Here is a 22,852-nt window from a genome sequence, read left to right as displayed (position 1 = left end):
AACATGAGACGTTTAACATTACAGGTCGGACTCGATTATATACAGTCTCCGAAAAATTTTCACTATATATAATCGAATCCTATATATAATCGAATCAGAAGAAATTTTTTTTTGTTTATTTTGCATACATCTTTTGTTGTTTTTTAATAAATAAGTAGAATTTTTTTGACTGACCCCCTTAAAGTCACAAAAAACCTTTCTTACAAAAATATATGTATGTACAAAAATGTATGTATTGATTTCAACTTCATAAAAATTAGTATTTGAAAAGAGTCAATCTCCATCACCGCAACTTTAACATTGAAATAGTAATATTGGGGTCCATTCAAATTTAACGTGACATAAATATTGGACTCCCGGAAAACCCTTACTACTTTGTCTAGCATGTTTCCAATACTCAGCTCACCATGCATAAAAATTTCCTCAGCCCTGCTTGCGTTATGTAATATTTGAACGGACTTTTATGAATCAATAAGGAAGCGCTTATTTATAACGTAACGTAAGAATAATTATTGTTGATCTCCTTTCCACCTTTGCCATGCTTTTGTTTAAATTTTCCGTATGGGTTGCAACACTTTGCCAACCCAACACTCTTTCCCGTTTCCTGAGCGTTACATAATTTGTAAACGTTCCCTCGCGATATTTCTGTTTTAGATCAGCCTTACTTTACTTGAAACATTATGGCTCAAAAATCAACGTTTTGGGTCAAAAAATGTTGCGTTACTTCATATTGTACTGAAGGGTACGTCCATTAATTATGTACCGTAAATAAAAACTATTTTCGACCCCCTCTTTCCTCTAGGTAACGCTCTTTGTATAGATCTTCAAAATTTTTAGTATTGATTGCGACGTTTTGTCAGATCTCTACCTCCCCCTAAGCGTTACGTATTTTTGAACGATCCCTATACGACATTGCTGCTTTAGGTAAGTTATATTTAGAATTTAAAAAAAAAATTATGATTCGATTATATACAATTTTATATATAATCGAATCATATATAATCGAGTCAATATATAATCGAGTCTGTATATAATCGAGTCCGACCTGTACATGTTACACAACATGTTACGTATTGCATGTTATTTCACATATATTTTTCATAATACAATACGTGTAAATTACAAATCACATGTGACATGTCACATCACATGTGACATGTTACAGATTACATGTTACTGGTTACATGATAGTATTACACCGATCTATGTACACAAACCACTCTGTTCCGAAACAGAACGGCCATTCTGTTTCAGACGAAGTTTCAACATGGTATAAATCAGCGTTAAAGTTCGATTTTTTAAATATTCATGATTTTCTAACATCAGTTTTTTTGAGTAGATGTAGCTTATGTAAAAAAAAAACATTTCCGAAAAAATGGTTTATAGACCACTCTGTTCCGCATCGACTCATATCACGTAACTTTTTTTCCCTTTTTCGAGTTGAAAGACTTCGTTATCCCGGTTCATTCCCTAAGTAACATATATCGATTCGAATCTTTTAAATAAGTAACAGGTAAAATGGGAAAAAGACATTTTCTCAAATATATGCAATTCCATGGTGGCTAAATCTATAGAGAGCCTTTAGCCTCTGGTTTATGTTACGCGATGTTGGGTTCAAAATTTGAACAAGACACCTGAACTGAGACAAGTCAAATGAAAACAATTTTCAAATCGTAAAATTTTGTCATACAATTTATTCAAAAAACTTGTTATATTGGAATCTCTCATGGTAAACATGAACTATACAAGGAAATATGGCGTACCGCGAATTTTGCTTTTCATGTCAAATAGCCTCCTAATTTATAACAGTTTAGTATAAATCCCTTTCAAATATTGCTTAGAGCATTTTTCAAATCTTCTATTAAATCATCAGAGTCTTCGAGTCCAACTGAAATTCTGATTAACCCATCTGTAATCCCGAGAGCAACTCGTTGTTCTTCGGGCACCGAAGCATGCGTCATTACCGATGGTAGCTCCGCAAGGCTTTCATAGCCTCCCAGACTCTCAGCTAGGATGAAAACTTCCAGTGACTTCAAAAATATGGTCGATTGTTCCAACCCACCCTTGATATAAAATGACATAATTCCGCTGTGACCGTATGTTTGCCGTTTCGCTAACTCATGCTGAGGGTGTGATGGCAGACCAGGATGCAACACACGTTCCACTTTCGGGTGCTTTTCCAGGAATTTCGCAACAGCCAATGAGTTGATCTTATGTTGCTCCATTCGAAGTGACAGTGTTTTCAAACTACGGTTCACGAGGTAACAATCAAATGGTGAAGGTACAATGCCGGTAGCTATAAAAAAAAGTGATCAAGATTAAACATTATCTCTATCCAGTAACGCAAATTTGCTTGAGTATGATACCTTACATGTTATAGGTAACAGTAAAGGTAAATAATGAAACGGTTTCATCCTATGAATCTTACCATTCTGAAGAAATTTTAGCTTTTCATATATGGCTTCATCATTCATAACAGCTGCGCCCATAATAACGTCGGAATGTCCGTTCATGTACTTCGTTAAAGAATACATTACTATATCAGCTCCAAAATTCAATGGTCGTTGAAAATATGAAGACAAAAATGTGTTGTCCACCACTACAATAACCTGCACAGAAAAATAATATCAAAGTGATTTGATTCATTTCATTCGAATATTTGCATGGTTTCCTTCTTACCTCAGGAAATTTATGCGCTACTGCACACACTGCTTCAATATCAATAACTTTCAATAATGGATTGGTCGGTGTCTCAATCCAGAACAGCTTGGTGTTAGGTTTCACCGCTGCTTCGACTTTGGCTATGTTAGTACAATCGACAAAATCTATCGAAATGTTCATTTTTAGAGCTACCTTTCTAAGCAGCCGATTAGTACCACCATACAGATCATCTCCAGCGACTATATGGTCTCCGGCTTGAAGCATCGTAATGATAGTAGTTGTTGTGCCCAATCCCGACGAGAATGTAAGACCATATTTGCCATTATCCAAAGCCGCAAGACATTGTTCCAGCACGTTGCGAGTCGGGTTTCCACTACGGCCGTATTCAAAGCCCTGCAAAATATTACATTACATTATACAGCTACACAATAGTTCTAAATGCATACGCCATGCTGAGCTGGAGCAAATTGCTTAAACGTAGTGCTCATACTAATTGGCGGAACAACCGCATTGCTTTTCCATTGACTTGAATCTTGGCCTACGTGAATTGCTTTTGTGGCGAAGCCTTTTGGCTGTGCTAGAAATCCATCTTCAGCAACCAATCTATGATAAACAAGTAATCTTTAATATTTAATGGTTTGAAAAAAAAAAAATGTTCAAAGAAATCAAATTCAGCATTCTGCAATATTCAGTTATTTCGGGATGAAATAGTATCATAGTATTAAAGTATTATTCATATAATTTTATCCCAAGGTTTCACCACAGACAAACAGACGTGCCTCTTCGAAGAAAAATCCTGAAAAATCTTCGTTCTTATTCGAAACGTTACACTCATGCCCCACCATGTGAGCTTATTGTCTACTCTAACTTATATTCGTAAAACGGGATTGTCTTTGCTAATGGGTGTGCGCGATTGCTTAAATCAACACCAGCGGCATCACTAACGGTTTTTGTCTTTGATAAAGAATGTGCACGCTTGCTTTAAGTAGCGACACAAGGGGCATTACTGCCCACTAAGCAAAATTTCAAAATAATCGTTATTTTTGTGGTCGATGAATTCGTCATCGATTGACACGTCTGTTTGTCTGTCGTTTTACTACCCATAAATGCATAACATAAATGCTGGTAAACGGCTGGGCAGAGTGTACCTGCAGTACAACCCGTACTAGTTGGCACAAAATAGACCCCATTGTGATCCATAGCATCCTGCCCAGCAACTCCTATTCCTATCTCCCCGTGGTACCAGCCGGGATACGAGTAACCAAGCGAAGATCATGGTAACCAACCCGTGGTGGGACCTTGGTCGTATGCTGACAGGGAAGGGGGAGGTGGGCTGACCTCCTCGGAGGAAAGCTCAGCCTACGCTCCCTCCGGGGTGCGGATATCGACTCAGACCACCACCTAGTAGCAGTTTATGTGCGCTCAAAACTATCCACGGTATTTCACACACGGTCAGAACCGTCCTCCCCGGTCAAACATCCGGCAGTTGACCAACCCGCAGGCTGCAGAGAACTACGCGCGCTTACTCGAGGAGGCACTACCTTCCACGGAAGAGCTATGTGCTTCGACTCTCGACGATGGATGGGGGAAGTTACGCTCGGCCATTGGAGAAGCCGCATACGCGGCACTAGGTGTGGCATCGAGCCGACAAAATGACTGGTTTGACGGGGAATGCCAGCAAGCGATGGAGAGGAAGAAAAGAGCTTGGAAAAATTATCTAAGCATCGCCACAAGAGAGAACGCGGCCAAATACCGACGAGCACGAAATGAGTTGACCACGATTCTGCGGAGGAAGAAGCGCCAGCAGGAGGACAGAGATCGGGCTAACGATACACGCAAGTTTTTTGAAAAAGTGAACCAATCCCGTAAAGGCTACACACCGAGTCCAGATATGTGTAGGACGTGGAGGGAAACCTGATCACAAGCGAGCGCGAGGTGGTTGATAGGTGGCAGCAGTTCTTCGATGAGCACCTCAATAGCGGAGCAACGGAAGGAGGCGGAAGGGAAGTTATCCTTGGAGTGCCTACATACGACAGTAGTGTCCCAGTTCCTGATATCCTGGAGATCGAACGGGAAATTGGGTCACTTAAGAACAACAGAGCCGCCGGCAAGGACAGGCTCCCGGCAGAGCTCTATGAACACGGAAAAGAGGCTCTAGCAACGGCACTCCACTGGGTAATCTCTAGGATTTGGAAGAGAGACTACCGGAGGAATGGATGGAAGGAGTTGTATGCCCCATCTATAAAAAGGCGATCGGCTACAATGCAGTAACTACCGCGGCATTACGCTGATCAACGCTGCCTACAAAGTCCTCTCCCAGATCCTAATCCGCCGTCTATCTCCTTTAGCGAAAGAATTCGTAGAGCAGAATCAAGCGGGCTTCACACAAGCACGCGCTACTACGGATCAAATTTTCACTCTCCGGCAGATCCTTCAGAAATGCCGGGAGTACAACGTGCTCACACATCATGTTTTCGTTGACTTCAAGGCAGCGTATGATACAGTCGATCGAGACCAGCTATGGCAAATAATGCACGACTACGGTTTTCCGGATAAACTTACACGACTTATCAAAGCTACCTTAGACCGAGTGATGTGTTACGTGTGCGTGTCGGGGACATTCTCGAACCCCTTCGAAGTGCGCTGAGGGTTGAGACAAGGAGATGGATTATTCTGCACACTGTTCAACATTGCCCTTGAGGGTGTAATTCGACGGGCGGGCATCATAACGAGAGGCAAGATTTTCAGCAAAAGTAGTCAACTCATAGGCTTCGCAGACGACCTGGACATTATTACAAGAAACTCAGCGACGGCGGAGGCAATCTACGCCAGACTAAAAGTGGAAGCTAAAAGAGTTGGACTAGAAATAAATGCGTCGAAAACCAAGTATATGATAGGAAGAGGCTCGAAAGAACTAACATTCGCCTCCCACGGACGGTGGTCATGGACGGCGACAAAATCGAAGTGGTAGAGGAGTTCGTATACTTGGGATCTCTGGTAACCGCCGACAATAACACAAGTAAGGAGGTCCAACGACGTATTCAAGCTGGAAATCGAGCCTACTTTGCCCTTAGCAGGACGCTTCGATCCAGGAGCATACGCTGCCGCACGAAACAGACGATGTACAAAACCCTAATTAGACCCGTAGCTCTCTATGGACTCGAAACCGTGACACTGCTCACAGAGGACATACGCGCACTGGCTGTATTTGAACGGAAAGTGTCACAGACAATATTTGGTGTAGTACAAACCGAAAGCGGAGAGTGGCGTAGGCGTATGAACCACGAGCTACAGACACTACTTGGAGAGATTCCCATTGCACACCTGACGAAGGTCGGGAGGCTACGATGGGCCGGGCATGTCGTGAGGATGCTGGATGACAGCGCGGTAAAATCGGTTCTCTTCAAGGACCCCACCGGCACCAGGAATAGAGGGGCCCAACGTGCTAGATGCAGGGTGGCCACTCAAAACCCGAAATAAAATTCCCGGTTTTCTCCCGGTTTTTCCCGGTTCTTTCAAATATTTTTCCTGGTTAATTGTACTTTTGAATTCTGTAGTTTTCCATGCAGTTAAGGAATAAAAAAGCGTGTCTTTCGATTTACATCTCAATATGCTCTAAGTCACTTCTTGACGTGTTCAGCCTTATTTGAATCAAGAGATATAGTTGCAAAAAATCGAAAAATGCGACGGATGTCACCTTTCCGAGAAGAGATGTCTACAAGTATCTTATAAACAACGCATATAATACTCATTACCGAGGAATTCTAGGCCAAATTAAGTTTGAAGGAATCGTTTTTACCTCAACCAGATAAGATTCAATATATGAAAGAGCAATATATAAAAGAGTATTTCCATAACACTCAAAACACGTTACTTCAGCAGCTCACGCATCTCCTCATCAATATCAATTTCGTGTCCTCCTCCGGCAACCTGTACTGTATCGTCATGCGCTGCGCTACAAGACTGATTTTTTCCAAATTCATGACTACGCACTCCTTGTTCACGGAGAAACCTCGCTCCAACGTGGCATTGCCATGCGATAGAATCAGAACCTTCTTAATAAACACAGTAAAGTTAGGAAGTTTCTTGCCTGAAGCAGCTATCAGATCTCTACAAAAAGTATCAAGGTAGGAAGTCAGCAATGTCTTCGTCGAATGCATACTCAATAGTTGTGAGTATTCTTGGCGACATCTATCAGCTACAGTTCCCGCGAGATTATCGTTGTGAACCATTTGCTCTGGGCAAAATTCGAGCCATTTGAATGCTACTTCCGGAGAGCTTACCTTGGTCAAGTTAGCTTTCAAGAGGAAGATGAATAAAAACAAAAAAACTGTTTTATGCACTGTAAGATATGTCAGCCATCTTTTCCGCTCACAGGACTAGTCTTTTTTTGGTTAAGTATACGAGGAAACTTACTTAAGAAATTTTGGTCTTGTGATCGCCATGAGATGGCTGCAAAAATGGGTTTGTATGGCACAATCCCACCCCCCACTGGCACAATCTCACCCCGGCTTGTAATGTTCGATGAAATTCCCGGTTTTCCCGGTTCCAAACGATTCCAGTTTTTTTCCCGGTTCTCCCGGTTTTCCCGGTTGGGTGGCCACCCTGCAGATGGCTTGACCAGGTTGAAGCGGATTTGCGAGTATCGAGACGTCTAGGAAATTGGCGACGAGTAGCCCAGGACCGAGTAGAATGGACTTTACTTCTTACATTCTTAAATTTTTTGTTTTTTGATTGAATCAATTCGAAGAAAAAAATCACAGGGTTGAATGCAAAGCCACGACCGCAAGGTTAACGTAGAACTACATAATGTTGTTTGTTGCATCACTTGTATTGAATATGTTTAAAGTTTTGTGCAAAAGAGGAGTTGAAGGGCTACCGAACTTTAGTTTGCACATACATCACTGAACAGGAATGAAACAAACACTATTACAACGCGAACAAGTTTCAACAGTCAAAGTGCATGCAGCTTAAATTAACATTTTACCTTTAATTCCAGCGCAAAACGAGAAAATATTGAATCTTCAATAATTTATTTGTTGTTCCTATAAGAACTGTTGTTGTTCAATTTCATATCGGATGTAATGTGGATCGCATCTGTGTGCTACCCCGACAGAGGGAACTCGAGGCATTTTTCTGATAACACAGCTGAAAGCTGTTTTCACACTGAAAGTTTGACGGCCAAAAATATTTTGAATGCCAGCATCCCAAAACGTTTGTGTGTTCAAAAAACGGCAACTTTTCATTAGAGGAAGTGCCGGCTAATCTACCTAGTACTAATGCTGCTCCCTACTGCACAAAGGCAGCTTTCACTAGAGGAAGTGCCGCTTCACCAGCTGGCCCCAATATCACTGCTGATTCCACTGCTGCTGCAGATGCTATCTACTGCCACAGCTGCTGCTGTTAAGTAAGGATTGTTGTAGTCGCTGTCTAGAACTAATATGAGCAGTTTTGGCTGAAACAGGATCTTATGTATGTATGTGTGGCCAAATAGTACACTCCGAATTACTAGGTCTATAATTTTGTCGATCGTGCTTAGGAAAGCAATAATATAACGGCCAATCACATCAGTCGAAATTTGCGTTTCAACAAGGATTAACCATTTTCTATAATATAGTTGCTTGTCATATCAAGCTTGACTATTTTAAAGTTTGATTATACGATAACCTAATTTTCATGCAGATAATAAAAACTGTTCGGGAGCTTATTACTGAAGAAAAAGATAATACGTTCTGAGACATGGAGGTGAAGTTAATTTTATAACTGTTCCAACATTACTTCCTGGTTCAGCACGAACGAGCTACATAGACTCACTAATGTAGAAACATTAGAAAATATGTCAAGCCAAATTATCAACAAATTCCGACAAAAATCGTTGCAATCCTCAATTGCAACGATTAGCTAACTTTATAGTCAGTAAGATAGTTTTAAGTTTTGTTTTATTCCTTTTTTTTATTTTCTCCTTGACAAGTAGGTTTAATAATTTTCCTGCAATTACATAAACTTAACTGCGAAAGCCAATAACATTCAATAATATAAAAAAAGCGTACAATATATATATATATATATATATATATATATATATATATATATATATATATATATATATATATATATATATATATATATATATATATATATATATATATATATATATATATATATATATATCACGGTGTTCCAAATACCGTTATTATAAAATAAAATACGCCATCAAAACTGTTAATGTCAGTTGGTTTGTAGCACTGCCCTGCACCTCTGAACCAAATTTGAAAATCATCGTTGGACTAATTTTTGAGTTAAGCCCTTCTAAAGTTTTAGAGAGGATTTCTCATACAAATGTACTTAAACAACCCTTCCAAAACGAACAATAATCATAGTAGAAATGGTTTTACAGGTAACATATGCCCTCGACGACCTTTCTGGAACATTTGAGCTGTATCAAGACTATCGGACAATTGTTTGGATTAAAGAACCCCGGGTAAAATGCAAAAATTGCCATTTTACCCGGGGCCTGAACCAAAAACATTTTTTGAAATCTCAGTTAACTGGAACTTCAAAGCTACGTTCCGCACCTAAAAGCAACATCAACATCAGCAGGTTCGGTGACACCTGTCAGTTCTTGAAAAGGTCTATAGTGAATCCACAGATAAACAGACGTGTCACTCAATAATGATTTCTTTGTCCAATCCGTTTTTACGAAGTATAAAGTATAACGTTGCAAACGAGGACGAGGATTCTCAAGGTTTTTTTTCGAAGAGGTATATCTGTTCGTCTGTGGTAAATCTATCAATATGTATTGTTATGTATATTCGTGGATATATTTAGGAAATAGCAATGTTTTTTCGAACAATGCACGAACTTCGTTTTAGAAACAGGAGCAGAATCGAATGAAAAACATGTTGTGTAAACCCTTTTTTTTTCATTAATGTTTAGTTATTAGACATGATGCATGGAGCATATACTGCCGGTAACCGCAAGTCAGTCCCATCTGTAAAAATGTTAAAACGAGAAAACAGCTTCGAAAGATATTTCATTCACGCTCAGTTATCACTTATTTGAGATGAATTATTTTGACAATATTCATGCTAAAATATAGTTTGCATACTAGCCTGCACTAATTACGTTGTAAAAATCATTGATATAATTGATTTTATGATAAAAACCTTGAGTGTGACTGACTTGCCGTTACATTTTACACCGAAGAGAAAAGTAACCGCAAGTCAGTCACATTGCCATGTTGAAACTATAGTGCGTGTTGACGTGTTGTTATTCGTTGCCGTAGAAAACTGTCAATCCTTCGCTGTTAGGAAGTGTATGTCCATGAGAACCTTTTAAGAAATGTCGAGTTTGGAAAATTCTCATGATGTACGGAACCGATGAAAGCTTATCCGGTGAGGACTCGGATAAAGAAACTGAAGCCGGGACTGCAATTGGTTTATCCGACAACAAATGTCAAGATGATCCAAATCCATTAGAGGTTCGAGTATCACCTTTGGAGATTTCTTGGAACGATTCCTTGGATTCTGATGGAAGTTTTTTCGATACTCAAGATTTTGCGGATAGATCCACGAAAAAGCGAACCAAAAAATAAAATGACTTGAATTCGTATTAGCAGAAAATTACTCCACATAAATTCATCACCAATTCAAACTAAAAAATAATCCCAATAATTGATAATTATTACTAGATAACTTATTTTCATCTAAACGGTCGTATCGAACTCTTTTTTACTCCCCATTCATTTTACTGTTGTATTATGCATGTTTTTTTTTGTAAATCGGGACTGGCTTTCGGTTATTTTTCTTCTGGGACTGACTTGCGGTTACTTTGCCTAATGTGACAATTCGACTTGGTATTGATTTCCACTTTTGTTGAACAAACCACTATTTTTTATCGGTACATCTGAAAATATACTCAAAGCTAGGCCAAAATACGAGGCTAACTCAAAATTGACAAAATTACAGATGGAACTGACTTGCGGTTACCGGCAGTATACGTACATTAAAGTAGCACACAAATCCTTTCAACATTGAAATGTATATGTAGTAACTAGACAAAGAGGTAAAACTCACGTTTTATGAGATCAATGTCGAAAAATTTCTTTATTCATTGCCACGAATACTTCATATTTCATGACCTTTTATTTCAATTGAACCTTTTTGGTCTATTATGTACATATTATGAGCAATTTGTATAAGTTGAAACCTCATTTTTTAATCTTTTCTATGATATTCGAGGTTTGAGGCAACCAACTGATTTTTTGCAAATTTTGGAACGGGTCTTTGAGGCATCGTTTGCAACCAAAAGCTAAAAAAATGAATTGTGCCAATCATTAATTCAACTAACGATATATGCACCCTGTTTCACGATAACTTGGGAGCGATAAAAATCCTTCATACCACAAAAGGAAAGGAATAATTATTCTCATAATAAATCTTCGAGAAACCATCTAACGTGAACAGTTTTTAAGGTATATTTTTTATAACTGTTCGTATTAAGCCATCAAGATATAAAGTTTCCATTGGTCTAGTTTTCGAATTCCAGTGTGAACTGAGGTTCAAATGATGTTTTATTGGCTTAAATTGACAAATGGCTACTTTATCCGGGGTTTTTTTGACTCGGAAATTTTCCCAATGGTCCTAATAAAGCTCAAATCTTCCAGAAAGGTCGTCAATGGGCATATGTTGTCTGCAAAACAATACCTACTATGATTTATGTTCGTTTTGGAAGGGTTGTTTAAGTATATTTGTATGAGAAATCCTCCCTAAAACTTTAAAAGGACTTAACTCAAAAATTATTCCAACGATGATTTTCAAATTTGGCCCAGAAGTGCAGGACAGCAATACAAACCAACTGGCATAAACAGTTTTGATGGCGTATTTTATTTTATAATAACGGTATTTGGAACACCGTGTATATATATTGTACGCTTTTTTATTTATTTACTAGCTGAATGTACCCGGCCTTGCTCGTGTAAAAATTTCTGCTTTATTTATAATTTTCTATATTTCCACATATTTTTTCCAACCCATCATTTCAAATAATATTTCTATTTTAGTTATAAACTTGCTTATATACACCCTTTTTCGTTGCTTAACAATCGAAGCGGAGGCATTCCAGCTGGGTCGAATGAGTTCAAAAATTTCGTTGGAAAATGGATTGCCTCATCAGCATCTTCGACGGTATCGATTAACTTACAATTAACTCAAATTACACTGAAATTACATAATCAATAGCCTAAGCTCACCTCTGACAGTTAAAATTATTGCTTGCTATGTCTTCTCTTTTTATTTTTTTGTGTAAACAATATCAATATCATCCTTAAAGTTGAACATCAGTCTTCATGAATTAATTAACAATTTGGAGATACGGAGAGTATCTCCACATTTTCCTTAAGTTTTGAATAACTTCCAATGCAGAAAAACAACCCTTACTATACCAAATGTTCGGACACCAATTTTCGGTTTTGGGGAGTCTGACCTATGAACCAAATATCAGAAAGTATTTGAATATTTTTCTTTTTGAATTTAAAAATAGCGTTGGACGCCCGTTGTCATTTTCTGAACATAATTCTTTTTCTAGAAATATTGAAATTATTTAACCATTTTACTCAGTTTTACACAGCTTGACAGGAAGCAGAAATCGCGGAATTGATTTCAAAACAACGTTTCAATATTACGTCCAAGCCTTCTTCTGTATTCTAGTAACAATTCCAGAAAATGTAATCCGCAATGTACGATTTAAAAATTGGCGCCGGACATGAACACACTAAAGTCGCTTGCTACGCGGGGATACGTGCCGCGTAAAAAACCGCGTAAATTCCGGAATCCGCGTAAAAAAACCGCGTAAATTCCGGAATCCGCGTAAAAAAACGCGTAAATTCCGAAATCCGCGTAAAAAAAAACTGCGTCAATATTGCAATCCGAGTGAAGATAAGCCGAAATTCGAGCAAAAAAAAAAATACCGCGTAAAAAAACCGCGTAAAAAAATCCGCGTAAAAAACCGCGTAAAATGCGACCTTAGTGTATTTGAATTCTGGACGTCATCTTGATACCGAAAATATGTAAATTCTGAAACCGGAAGTCGCCATATTGAATTTAAAAATTGTCGTTGGACTTTTATTTCTGGTTTCAAAAGGACATCCTGATTCCGGAAATACCAATGTTTGGAGGTTTGTACCTTATCGTACCTTTTCAAAAAGTTCCCATAGGGCACAAAAAGACTTGAATTTCTTATAAATTAAGACCCTCTCCCTCTTTGACAGCTGCCCCTTTCTCTTTTCGGCATCATGTTCCGGTCTCCAGACATGACCAAAGGCCTAAAAACTATCGTATTCATTCAGAAAGTTCCTATAATGCATGAAAAAACTTGATTTACTGACCAATTAAGACCCCTCCTCCTTTGGGGGTTGCTCCTTCCTCTTCCCAATATTTCTATGACCACTTCCTCTGTACAAAAAACACGTATGCCAAGTTTGGTTGAAATCGGTACAGTCATTTGAGAGTTATGCTGGGACATACAAACATACATACAAAACTTTTTTTTAAATAAATAGCTTGATTTTAGGAGCTCTTATCTTATTTGATCGATGCTCTTAACCAAATTTTAATTCTGTAATAGTTGAACTTCAGCAACGTTCTCAAACATATTTTTTATCCAAAACGCTAGATTGGACTCACCGTTATCAATTATGCAAGAAATATGTCAATAAATCGTTCCAAAAACGGATCAAAGCAGGTTGGATGTTTTGAAACACTTCTCTGGAACATTTGCACGAAAGCCGATTTTCGGCTGCAAACAGACGTCACTACGTTTCAAAAAAGGCCAATATTTGGAAATATTCCGATTGCGAAAATACCTATATTTCCAAGTATATAATTCAATTATTAATTTTTGCAGATTTCCAGAAACCGGAAGTCGGCAACCCAAGTTTCAAAGTATCGTCAGACACCGATAACCGGTTGTTAAGAGTCATTTTTGCTCCGGAAATACCAACATAGGGAGGTTTGTGAGCGTTTTCCACAGTTTTAAATGGCTTCCCAGAAACCGGAAGTCGCCATATTGGATTGAAAATGGCATCGAAAATCATGTTTCGGTCTCTGGACATCAACTTCCGGCCTCCAAATATGACCAAGAAGCCGAAAATCATCAAATTTCAATGAAAGGTTTCCATCATGTATGAAAATTTATTACTTTTGAACCCCTCCTTCTTTAAGGGTGACCCCTCCCCCTATCCAATATGTCTATGACCACTTCCTTTGTACGAAGAACACGTATGCCAAGTTTGGTTGAAATCGGTTCAGGCCTTCGAGGGTTATGCTGGAACATACATACATACATACATACAAAACTTCTCTTTTATATAAATAGATTTATTTATAAGCAACTACCAACAGACATAAATAGCTAGTCCTAATGGTTAATAATATAAAACACTACGAAACAGAGAAATAAATTTTGAGCGTAAAACTCGATGCGATAGATGAAAATCAAAGGCAGATGAAACTCGGTTGAAAGCTCGCTGAATACCAGTGATGGCACCGTTAGCACCGTAGTTAGTGCGGCGGAAAGGTAGTTGCAGCGTAGATGACCTCCGCAGGTTTCTAGATGGCGCGTTTAGGTTGATCAAGCGGAGAATGGCTGGGCAATCGATCCGGGATGTCAAAACGTCCGACACTACCATGACGCGTGCTGTTTCTCGACGAAGCTGGAGAGTATCGAGCTGGAGAAGCTGGCAGCGGTCCTCATATCGGGTATTGCGCATGGGCTGTCGCCAGGGGAGCATTCTAAGTGCGTAACGCACAAACCGGCGCTGGATGCTTTCGATGCGATGAATTGCGTTGTTGTAGTGAGGAATCCAGACAGTAGAGCAAAATTCTAGCGAGGACCGAACAAGTGAGCAGTAGAGTGTCGTTAAACATTGTATATTTATAAAGTCCCGCGTCAAGCGACAAATCACACCCAGTTGCCTAGAGGTTTTAGCAACAATGAACGATATATGTTGCTTGAAGGTGAGTTTGGAATCAAGGAGGACTCCAAGATCCTTGACGTGTTCGACTCTCTGTATTGGAGTCCCATCCAATGTGTAATCGAAATGTAGTGGGCGGTGCTTTCTGGTAAACGTTATCACAGAGCATTTATCGGGGTTTAGTATCATGCAATTTAACTTACACCAGCGTGCAAATAAGTTGAGCTGTTGTTGAAGATGAGTGGCGTCTTCGACGTTTTTGATTTCATTGAACAGTTTCAAGTCATCAGCGAAGGCAAGGCGGGGACATTTTATCGAGTGATGTACGTCATTGAAATACAACAAAAATACCAGCGGGCCAAGATGACTACCTTGGGCAATCCCGGAAGTAGCAACAAATGATTCCGAAATTTCGTCGCCGATTTTTACTCTAAGAGTTCGTCCTCGCAGGTAGGATTCGAACCAGGGAGCAAGTTGCCACTAAATCCGTAGCGGTCGAGTTTGGCAACAGTGATTTGATGATTTACTTTATCGAACGCAGCTGAAAGGTCCGTGTAAATCACATCGGTTTGACATCGTTTGTCGAAGCTATCAAGCACGTAACTAGTCAGGCAAAGCAAGTTTGTAGCACAGGAACGTTTAGGAAGAAATCCGTGTTGGTCGTCCGCAATAGAGCATTGGCAATGAGAAAAAACTGGTTGGAGGACGACTAGCTCGAATAGCTTCGAAATTGCACACAAAGCCGAAATCCCTCTATTATTGTCTATTTTCGAGCGATCGCCTTTTTTGTATATATATATATATATATATATATATATATATATATATATATATATATATATATATATATATATATATATATATATATATATATATATATATATATATATATATATATATATATATATATATATATATATATATATATATATATATATATATATATATATATATATATATATATATATATATATATATATATATATATATATATATATATATATATATATATAATAGTGTTGAAATGTCACCATTTGTGGCAGAACACACAATATTAATTCTGAATAGATATTAGTACATAAATAAATCATTACAAACTCTTAACTTGCTTAAATTAACATCAGCGGCATTACTGACGGTGTTTTGTCTTTGATAATGAATGTGCACGCTTACTTATAGCGACACTAGCGGCATTATTGCTCACTAAGCAAAATTTCAAAATGATCGTTATTTTTCAGGTCGATGAAATGGTCATCGAGTGGCACATCTGTTTGTCTGTGCTGAAACTTTTTCTGAAAGTTCGATTCCGAAAGGTTATTGGTTTCGTCAATCAGAAGAATAATAGCCTTGAGCAATGCTGCTTTCTGTAAGGGGTTTATTTCCTGTGGATGGTCTGCTCACTTTAAATAATTAATCAAGTTGAAATTGTCAGAACTCAAAAGAAATCGTTTTAGTTGCTTAGCTAAGAACAGCTTGTACCTCTTTTCATCGGCGTCGCCCAGTGGGGCAAATTGGTCCGTTGGCGCGACAAAACCTCATGACTCCTCAACAGTTGTTTTCACAGTGTTCATATCTTTGGCAATGTTGTTCACCATAAAAACATCTTCTTGAAAAATGTATTCAGGCAGCTTTTTTTTTTTTCTACAGATGGCGCAGACATCTATCTTTTGAATAAATAGTGCTAGCCATTTTGTTTCTTCAGGAAAGTTGTTCATATCATCAATTGACATAAAGTTGTCGAACATATTACAACTGTAGGACTGACCGTTAACGAGATAAAATTATTTTCATTATTCATAAACCCAAAATTCCAGTAATGAATTATAACTTGGACTTAAGTACATCAATTTCAATTTCAAATATATTCGAACTTTCGAGTCATCATGGAATGAATTATTGAAGGTTCGTAGTTGCCTTTCTATAGTTTTTTGTCAACCTATGATGTGTCATCATATTTGATAAAGAATATAAAATATAATTTTAATGTTATTGTTTGTGATAAAATGTTTCAAATAGGAACATTGTTCAATTAGAGATTAGTTGGTCATGCTCCCTTGCTAAGAGCTCCTCTTGTTTAATTTTACACCATTTACTAAACGCTTACTTTTGTTTAAAACACTTCACCCAATAACAAACTGTTTCCTAGTACTAATAATCATTTCCGAGGGGTCTTAATACTACTGAACGTCAGTTTCGAAAGACCCCCGAACATTATCATGGTCGTGTTGCATACACCGGCATTCAGCAAAGCCTATTGTAGGAAAAACATCGATACGGACACTGCTGAATGACGATTTTTACATGAATTGACATGAAAACAATCGTTGCGAAAACTCGAATTACTCGGTGAGTCGCAACTAGTAGCAGCTGATTTTTGGTTTAGTACTAGCCAATACCTTGTATTTTAGTACAATAATAGTGTCATAGCAGAACAACGTAGAACTTTATGTTTTTCATGTTGCCGAAAATGAGGAAAAATTACAAAAAAACTTGTTTTACATACTATGCCTCCTATGAACCTATTTTCAACTAAACTGTCTTAATATCACATTACCTATTAGTTTATACTCTGTTTTATGAGGATCATATGAGTTAGCTAATTAATTTCTAAGTATTTGCATGCCCTACTGGAAAATATCTGAGAAAATTTTTTCTTCTATTTTACAAGACTTGTAAATCCTCACTTTTACAATATTATAGCACATTTTCTAAATTATTTTTCAAAGTGAATTATCATGATTTCTAGTCGATAACATGTCTACTGCAAGTAGAAAATAAAATGAGGCATGAAAACTCAATTTCATTTTTTTTAGTTTTGTCGCGACTCTTCTGGGTTCTGCCCCACAGTGCGTCGTCTTTCATCAAGTCACTGTTGTAATGAAATTGGAAACTTTCGTTTCTCAATACACTAAGGTCGCTTTTTACGCCGTTTTTTTTCTACGCGGGTTTTTTTTTACGCGGATTCCGGAAATTACGCGGTTTTTTCACGCGGATTCTGGAATTTACGCGGTTTTTTTTTACGCAGTTTCCGGAATTTACGCGGTATTTTTTTTTGCGCGGATTTCGGTTTCCCTTCACTCAGAATGCAGAATTAACGCTGGTTTTTTTACGCGGATTCCGGAATTTACGCGTTTTTTTTTACGCGGATTCCGGAATTAACGCGGTTTTTTTTTACGAGGCATGTATCCCCCGCGTAAAAAGCGACTTTAGTGTACCTCTTTTCCAATATGCTAAATGCACGGGCTAATGCGGAATAATTTTATTCAGCACGTATTGCAAAATACTGAAGACGTAAGAAAGGAAATTATTATATTTTGCTTTTCCAACGACGACCTTAAAGTCGGGATAAGTAATGGGTGGACGTCTCCGACATTCTCCATGCAGCATATTTAGAAACTGTCTGCGGCCATAAACGTCTGCCCATATTCGAAATACTTGAGAAAAATATGACTACTCCTACACCGAGCAGTTAAAAGTGAGACTGGTATGCGATTATTTTGCTACTCGATGGCCTAAATAATCGCATATCAGTTTCTTCCTTATTTTTTATTGCAATTTTCACGAAAAAGGCAATTCTTCAATAAGGAAGTTATGATTAAGGTCTATTTCATTACATTATATAAAATAAATAAGAATAACCCACACCAAACCGGTGAAATACCCAAAACAAGAAAAATATCTTCAAGCGCTGTTTTCTCAACTCGATGATTTTCCAGATGGGACTGATATTCGATTATAGGCAGTATACCTATCAGATAGGCACTCTAATTATGTTTTTTTTTTTTGACGGGTTTCGTATGAGCCTTCTTTCCACTGAACAAGGGTATCTTTTCTATTATCGTCAGGCTTATCCCCTATCGTAAGAGGAGTTGAGAAGTAATTGAAAATTATTCTTTTGCAGGAAGACGCTCTAAAACTAAACTTGAAGTTGTAATTTTGTGTGTATCTTCCTAAAGTCTTTTGTTTCCTTTTACATTCCCTTAAATATTTTAAATGCTAGCTGGTTTTTATTAAAATATGATAAGCATTCAAGAGCTGAATGTTATGAAATTGTTGATGTTTAACGTCGATTGAGGTATGTATTGCGTCAGCCAATTACCAATTAGTTTGAAATTTTAAACGATTTTTTCTGCGCTCTCTATACATCAACAGATTTATGTATTAACAAACTATAAGTAAATGTTGAAAGACGTTGCACAAACCATAAATGATGCATCCAATTTCCAACCAATATATTACGCTTTGGAGATATTAACAACTGATGCATGTTGAACATTCCATAATAAATTTAGATTTAGAAAAGCATTACTAGACACGTTTCAAGAGGGATTTTATTACCTTTTTCATATTATGACGATAGAGCACGCGTTCTAGTAGATTTTCGATCAACAGCAATAACATTTATTCGCCTTACTTGACGGTCCGTGCCTCAATTAAACCACGACAAGTCTTATCATTCTGTAATAGGCATTCATTGAATGTTCTCGCTTCTTAACTGCAAACGTTTCAGGGCATCTAAGGCAGAATAGGCTATCAAATTGTTCCATGATAACCGCTAGTGTCAAATTCGAGCGTTCGTTGCGAATAAAGCTTGAGATTAATATATTATATATGTATTGTGTTTTAGATAAGCCTGAAAATTATAAATACGGATACGGATTGTTTTATTCACTTGCGAAAACTTAAATTCATTTAACAGCAACTAATTTTGGAAGTAAATCTTGACAGCCTTGGTTGGCGAACTTATGTGCTATAGCTTCTACTTCGGCAGTGGTTTTGAATGTTTTGCGTTAGACTGCTATAAAAAAACATGCCGGAGACAATCACTGTCGAAATAGTCTAATATCGTGTACTGCCCATAAATACATGACAGTCCCACGTGATTATTTATTACTTTTGAGATAAACCGAAAACGAAACATACAAGAAAAGCTATGTTTGTTGCTAGAATGACGAAAAAAATATAAATTTTTGTCAGTCTCATTTCAGCCATGTCCAAACTACGCTCTGCACCGAGTGTCACATTTGAAACACAACACGCGTTTCGTGAAAGAACCGTAGCCGAATGTTTAAACTTCGTATAAACACCTCGCTCACTGCCTTAGTGATCTACTAGGCATAATGCGAAGCGAAACGTTTTCAAATATGCGCACATTGCTAATATTATTCCTTACTTGAGAGTTGTGTCCAGTGTTTTCACCTGAGGAGAGTGTTCACGAAGCTAAATCTCGGCTCTGGTGTTTGTCAAAGTATGAAACACCGGGGCCAAAAACATGACACTGACACTGAGTGGTACACTAGAAATGGCCGGGTTTGATGTTTTTCAAACCCGTACCCGATTTTTTTTTAGTTGAAAGCAGGACCCGACCCGAATCCGGAACCTTTTTTCGGTTAAACCCGAACCCGAAACACGGCCCGAACCTGAGATTTTTTTTGGATCGATCTTTCATATCAATTTGAGCCTGCCCTGAAACTTTGAGCCTTGAATGGTATTCAAATGTTAGTGATTTTCTTAATTGCATGATATAAGATATCATTATCTTATTACTATGCTTATTTGAGATACCCATAGCAGACCTAACCCATACCAGATCTAACATTTTCAAACCCGAACCTGAATAGTTTTTTTTTTCATAATAATGGCATTGCAGTATTTTTCTAGGAATGTTGTCGGAATGTCATCTGGTTCTACCAGGATTGATCATTCCACCTTGTTGAAGGAAGTGAATGTTGAGCGCCTCGATATATCGCGATTGTAACCTGTAATGCTTATTGATTTGTTTGGATACATGGTGATCGATGGCCTAGTTTGTAATGTTGAAAATACCTTTACTGGCAAGTTCATACCACCATTAGAAATAAATTCGGATTACGTTGGGTTTAACAGTATGGTGATGGATCTGTTGTAGTATGGTCATACAAAACAAACGTTCATCTCATTTTTAAAAAATATGTGAAAACTTGCAACCGTCATTTAATCGTAAGTGGTAATGCTCCCGCTATGTGGCGCTATAAAATATCGATATGGTAACTTTTATGCAGAGCAACTAGGGCACTACAAGACAGATGTTATTAGTGTTTTAACGTGTTTTGATTCTTTACAACAAACGATTTTAAATTTATTTCATATGAACATGTATGGTGTTCAACGGGCTTCGCCAGAGGAAAGGGTGATGCAGAATTTTCTGGTGCGTTCTTACTGCAACCCAGAAAGCACAGATCGAGTAAGTTGTTTATGTTTGCGATACGATTTATTCGACACAGTAAATTGAGGCTGTAGCTACTGTTGTCTACGTGAAACGATGGCAGTTCAGGATCAGTATACAAGAAGCCGTGCGTAACGTAACACCACAGACTAACAGACATAACACTTTGAACAAATTTCACTTTACATAACACTTTGGAAATCATCGTTTGAATGATACCAGTACTTTACGATAGTAACACTAGTATCATCTAATGTTCACGTTGCGTCTTGTATTTCGACATCAGCGCCAGCCTACGTGCATGTGTCACATTGGAACCACAAAATCTGTAAGAGATTGCATGACAGCGCCCCAGACAATTGAGAATTAGGTTGTTTAGTTATATCAGTTTTTATATCATCTGAAAACATGTTCTATCGTTGTCCATCAATTTTTAAATCACGATTTAAAACTGCTCGAAATCACTACAATGACAATTCGCCCATATGCCAACTGTCATTGTAGCGATAAAGAGCGATTTTTATTCTTGATTTACAAATCGAAGGAATATGGTATGCATTTTTAAAAAAATCACGTTTTGCTCAGAAAATTACACTCTTTTAGCTGATATATAAAAATCAGAAATCCGTTACCAGCCCAATTAAGAGTAATTCCCAAAAAGCACGTGTGCATTTTGGCATAGGTTTTATTCAAACCATTGTGGCTCAGAAACGCTATTGGTTATACAAAAAAACTGTCTAAAACCAAATTGTAGAGAACTAATCGTGCTTTACAAAAAATGCACAAGGAATAAAAATCGTTTTTTGATTTAAAAAAAAATCCTAATACTGAACTAATTTCACAAAAAAAAAACAAATATTTCTATTTCAACTTTATAAAGAAACTTGAAGTCATAATGCAACTTCTGATGAAAGTCCAGGAAGGAAAAATGAAAAAAAAGGAATCAACCATGGCTTCTGTAATGCAATGCTGAACCGTAAGGTCAGCATTGGTTATTTGTATGATTGTATTACTTTAAATGACATAAACTTGCCTCATTTACACATTCGCTTATAATTGTTTTCATTTAAACTATCCGTTGAAACCCAACTGTGAATTCTAGTTTTATATACAATGCAATTATGTGCTAAAAGTTTGAACGCCGAGTTTCAGTAGTATGAAACGTAAAAATCGAATGTTCTGCATAAACAACTTTAGTGCGGCGTATTCCACCTTTTTTTGAAATGGCTTGCCTTCTAGTGCAAATCTAAGTGAAATCCACTTCACTACGTATGTAGTTTTTTTTTCAGTGTAACGTTCACACACTAACCAACAAGATACCATAGTAAAAAGTGAAATAGCGTAGAATGAATATCTTTAAAGGCTTTATCGCTATCATACCGGAAGGTGTGCACGTTGTTGATAACTATCATTCTGAATTGACAATATTAAACGTACCTACTTATGATGCATACGCTAAATGATTAGGCATTCAATTTTGTTTCTTCACATGTTTAAAAAGTTTATCATTTGAAAACAAACTTGAGTGTTTAACGAATAGTTTTCTGATGTATTACTACTTACTGTTTCATATCGCTAACACTTTTACTATTGGGCATTTTACTTCTCGATAAAAAGATTGCTTTAGATTGAGCCCCGGCAAACGTAAAATACGGCACACAGCGGAAAACAACAAACAAATCCACTCACTAAGCGATCTGACTGACAACTGCTTGGCATTCGTGGTGTGATGACCATTCAATTTATCTCTCTCTACTGATACGATTTGAATGCGTCGTCATTCTTTTTCGCGAGTAAGGCCTCTGCCATGGTGAACGCGAACGCGAGCAATGGGGCGAGAAACTTCCCGTAGGTAAATAAATAGCTCTCCTTACGGCTGTTCATTTACCTACGACAAGTTTCTCACCCCAACGCTCGCGTTCGCGTTCACCATGGCAGAGGCCTAGGTCAAAGTCGGTGGTAACTGATGTTGGATTTGTTTTTGCGACGGTGTTACACCGTCCCGGACTACACTG

At 37.8% G+C, this 22,852-nt stretch overlaps 2 protein-coding genes across 2 annotated transcripts in view; one reads left to right on the top strand and one right to left on the bottom strand.

Annotated features, from left to right (window-relative positions):
* LOC129718995 (protein dj-1beta) overlaps positions 1-22,852 on the top strand; it is an 81,532-nt gene that overhangs the window by 3,885 nt on the left and 54,795 nt on the right. The window lies entirely within an intron of this gene.
* LOC129718994 (cystathionine gamma-lyase) lies at positions 1,675-22,601 on the bottom strand. Its single transcript, XM_055670295.1, has 5 exons — positions 22,401-22,601; positions 3,108-3,264; positions 2,680-3,054; positions 2,429-2,609; positions 1,675-2,296 (listed from the first exon to the last, which is right to left on the bottom strand). The coding sequence occupies exons 1-5, from the start codon at positions 22,433-22,435 to the stop codon at positions 1,827-1,829; spliced, it is 1,218 nt and encodes a 405-aa protein (XP_055526270.1). The 5' UTR covers positions 22,436-22,601; the 3' UTR covers positions 1,675-1,826.

Source organism: Wyeomyia smithii, chromosome 1, assembly GCF_029784165.1.
Source record: "Wyeomyia smithii strain HCP4-BCI-WySm-NY-G18 chromosome 1, ASM2978416v1, whole genome shotgun sequence".
NCBI classification, from domain to species: domain Eukaryota; kingdom Metazoa; phylum Arthropoda; class Insecta; order Diptera; family Culicidae; genus Wyeomyia; species Wyeomyia smithii.
The sequence above is the reverse complement of the archived record's forward strand: the minus strand, read 5'-3'. Positions and strand labels throughout refer to the sequence as shown.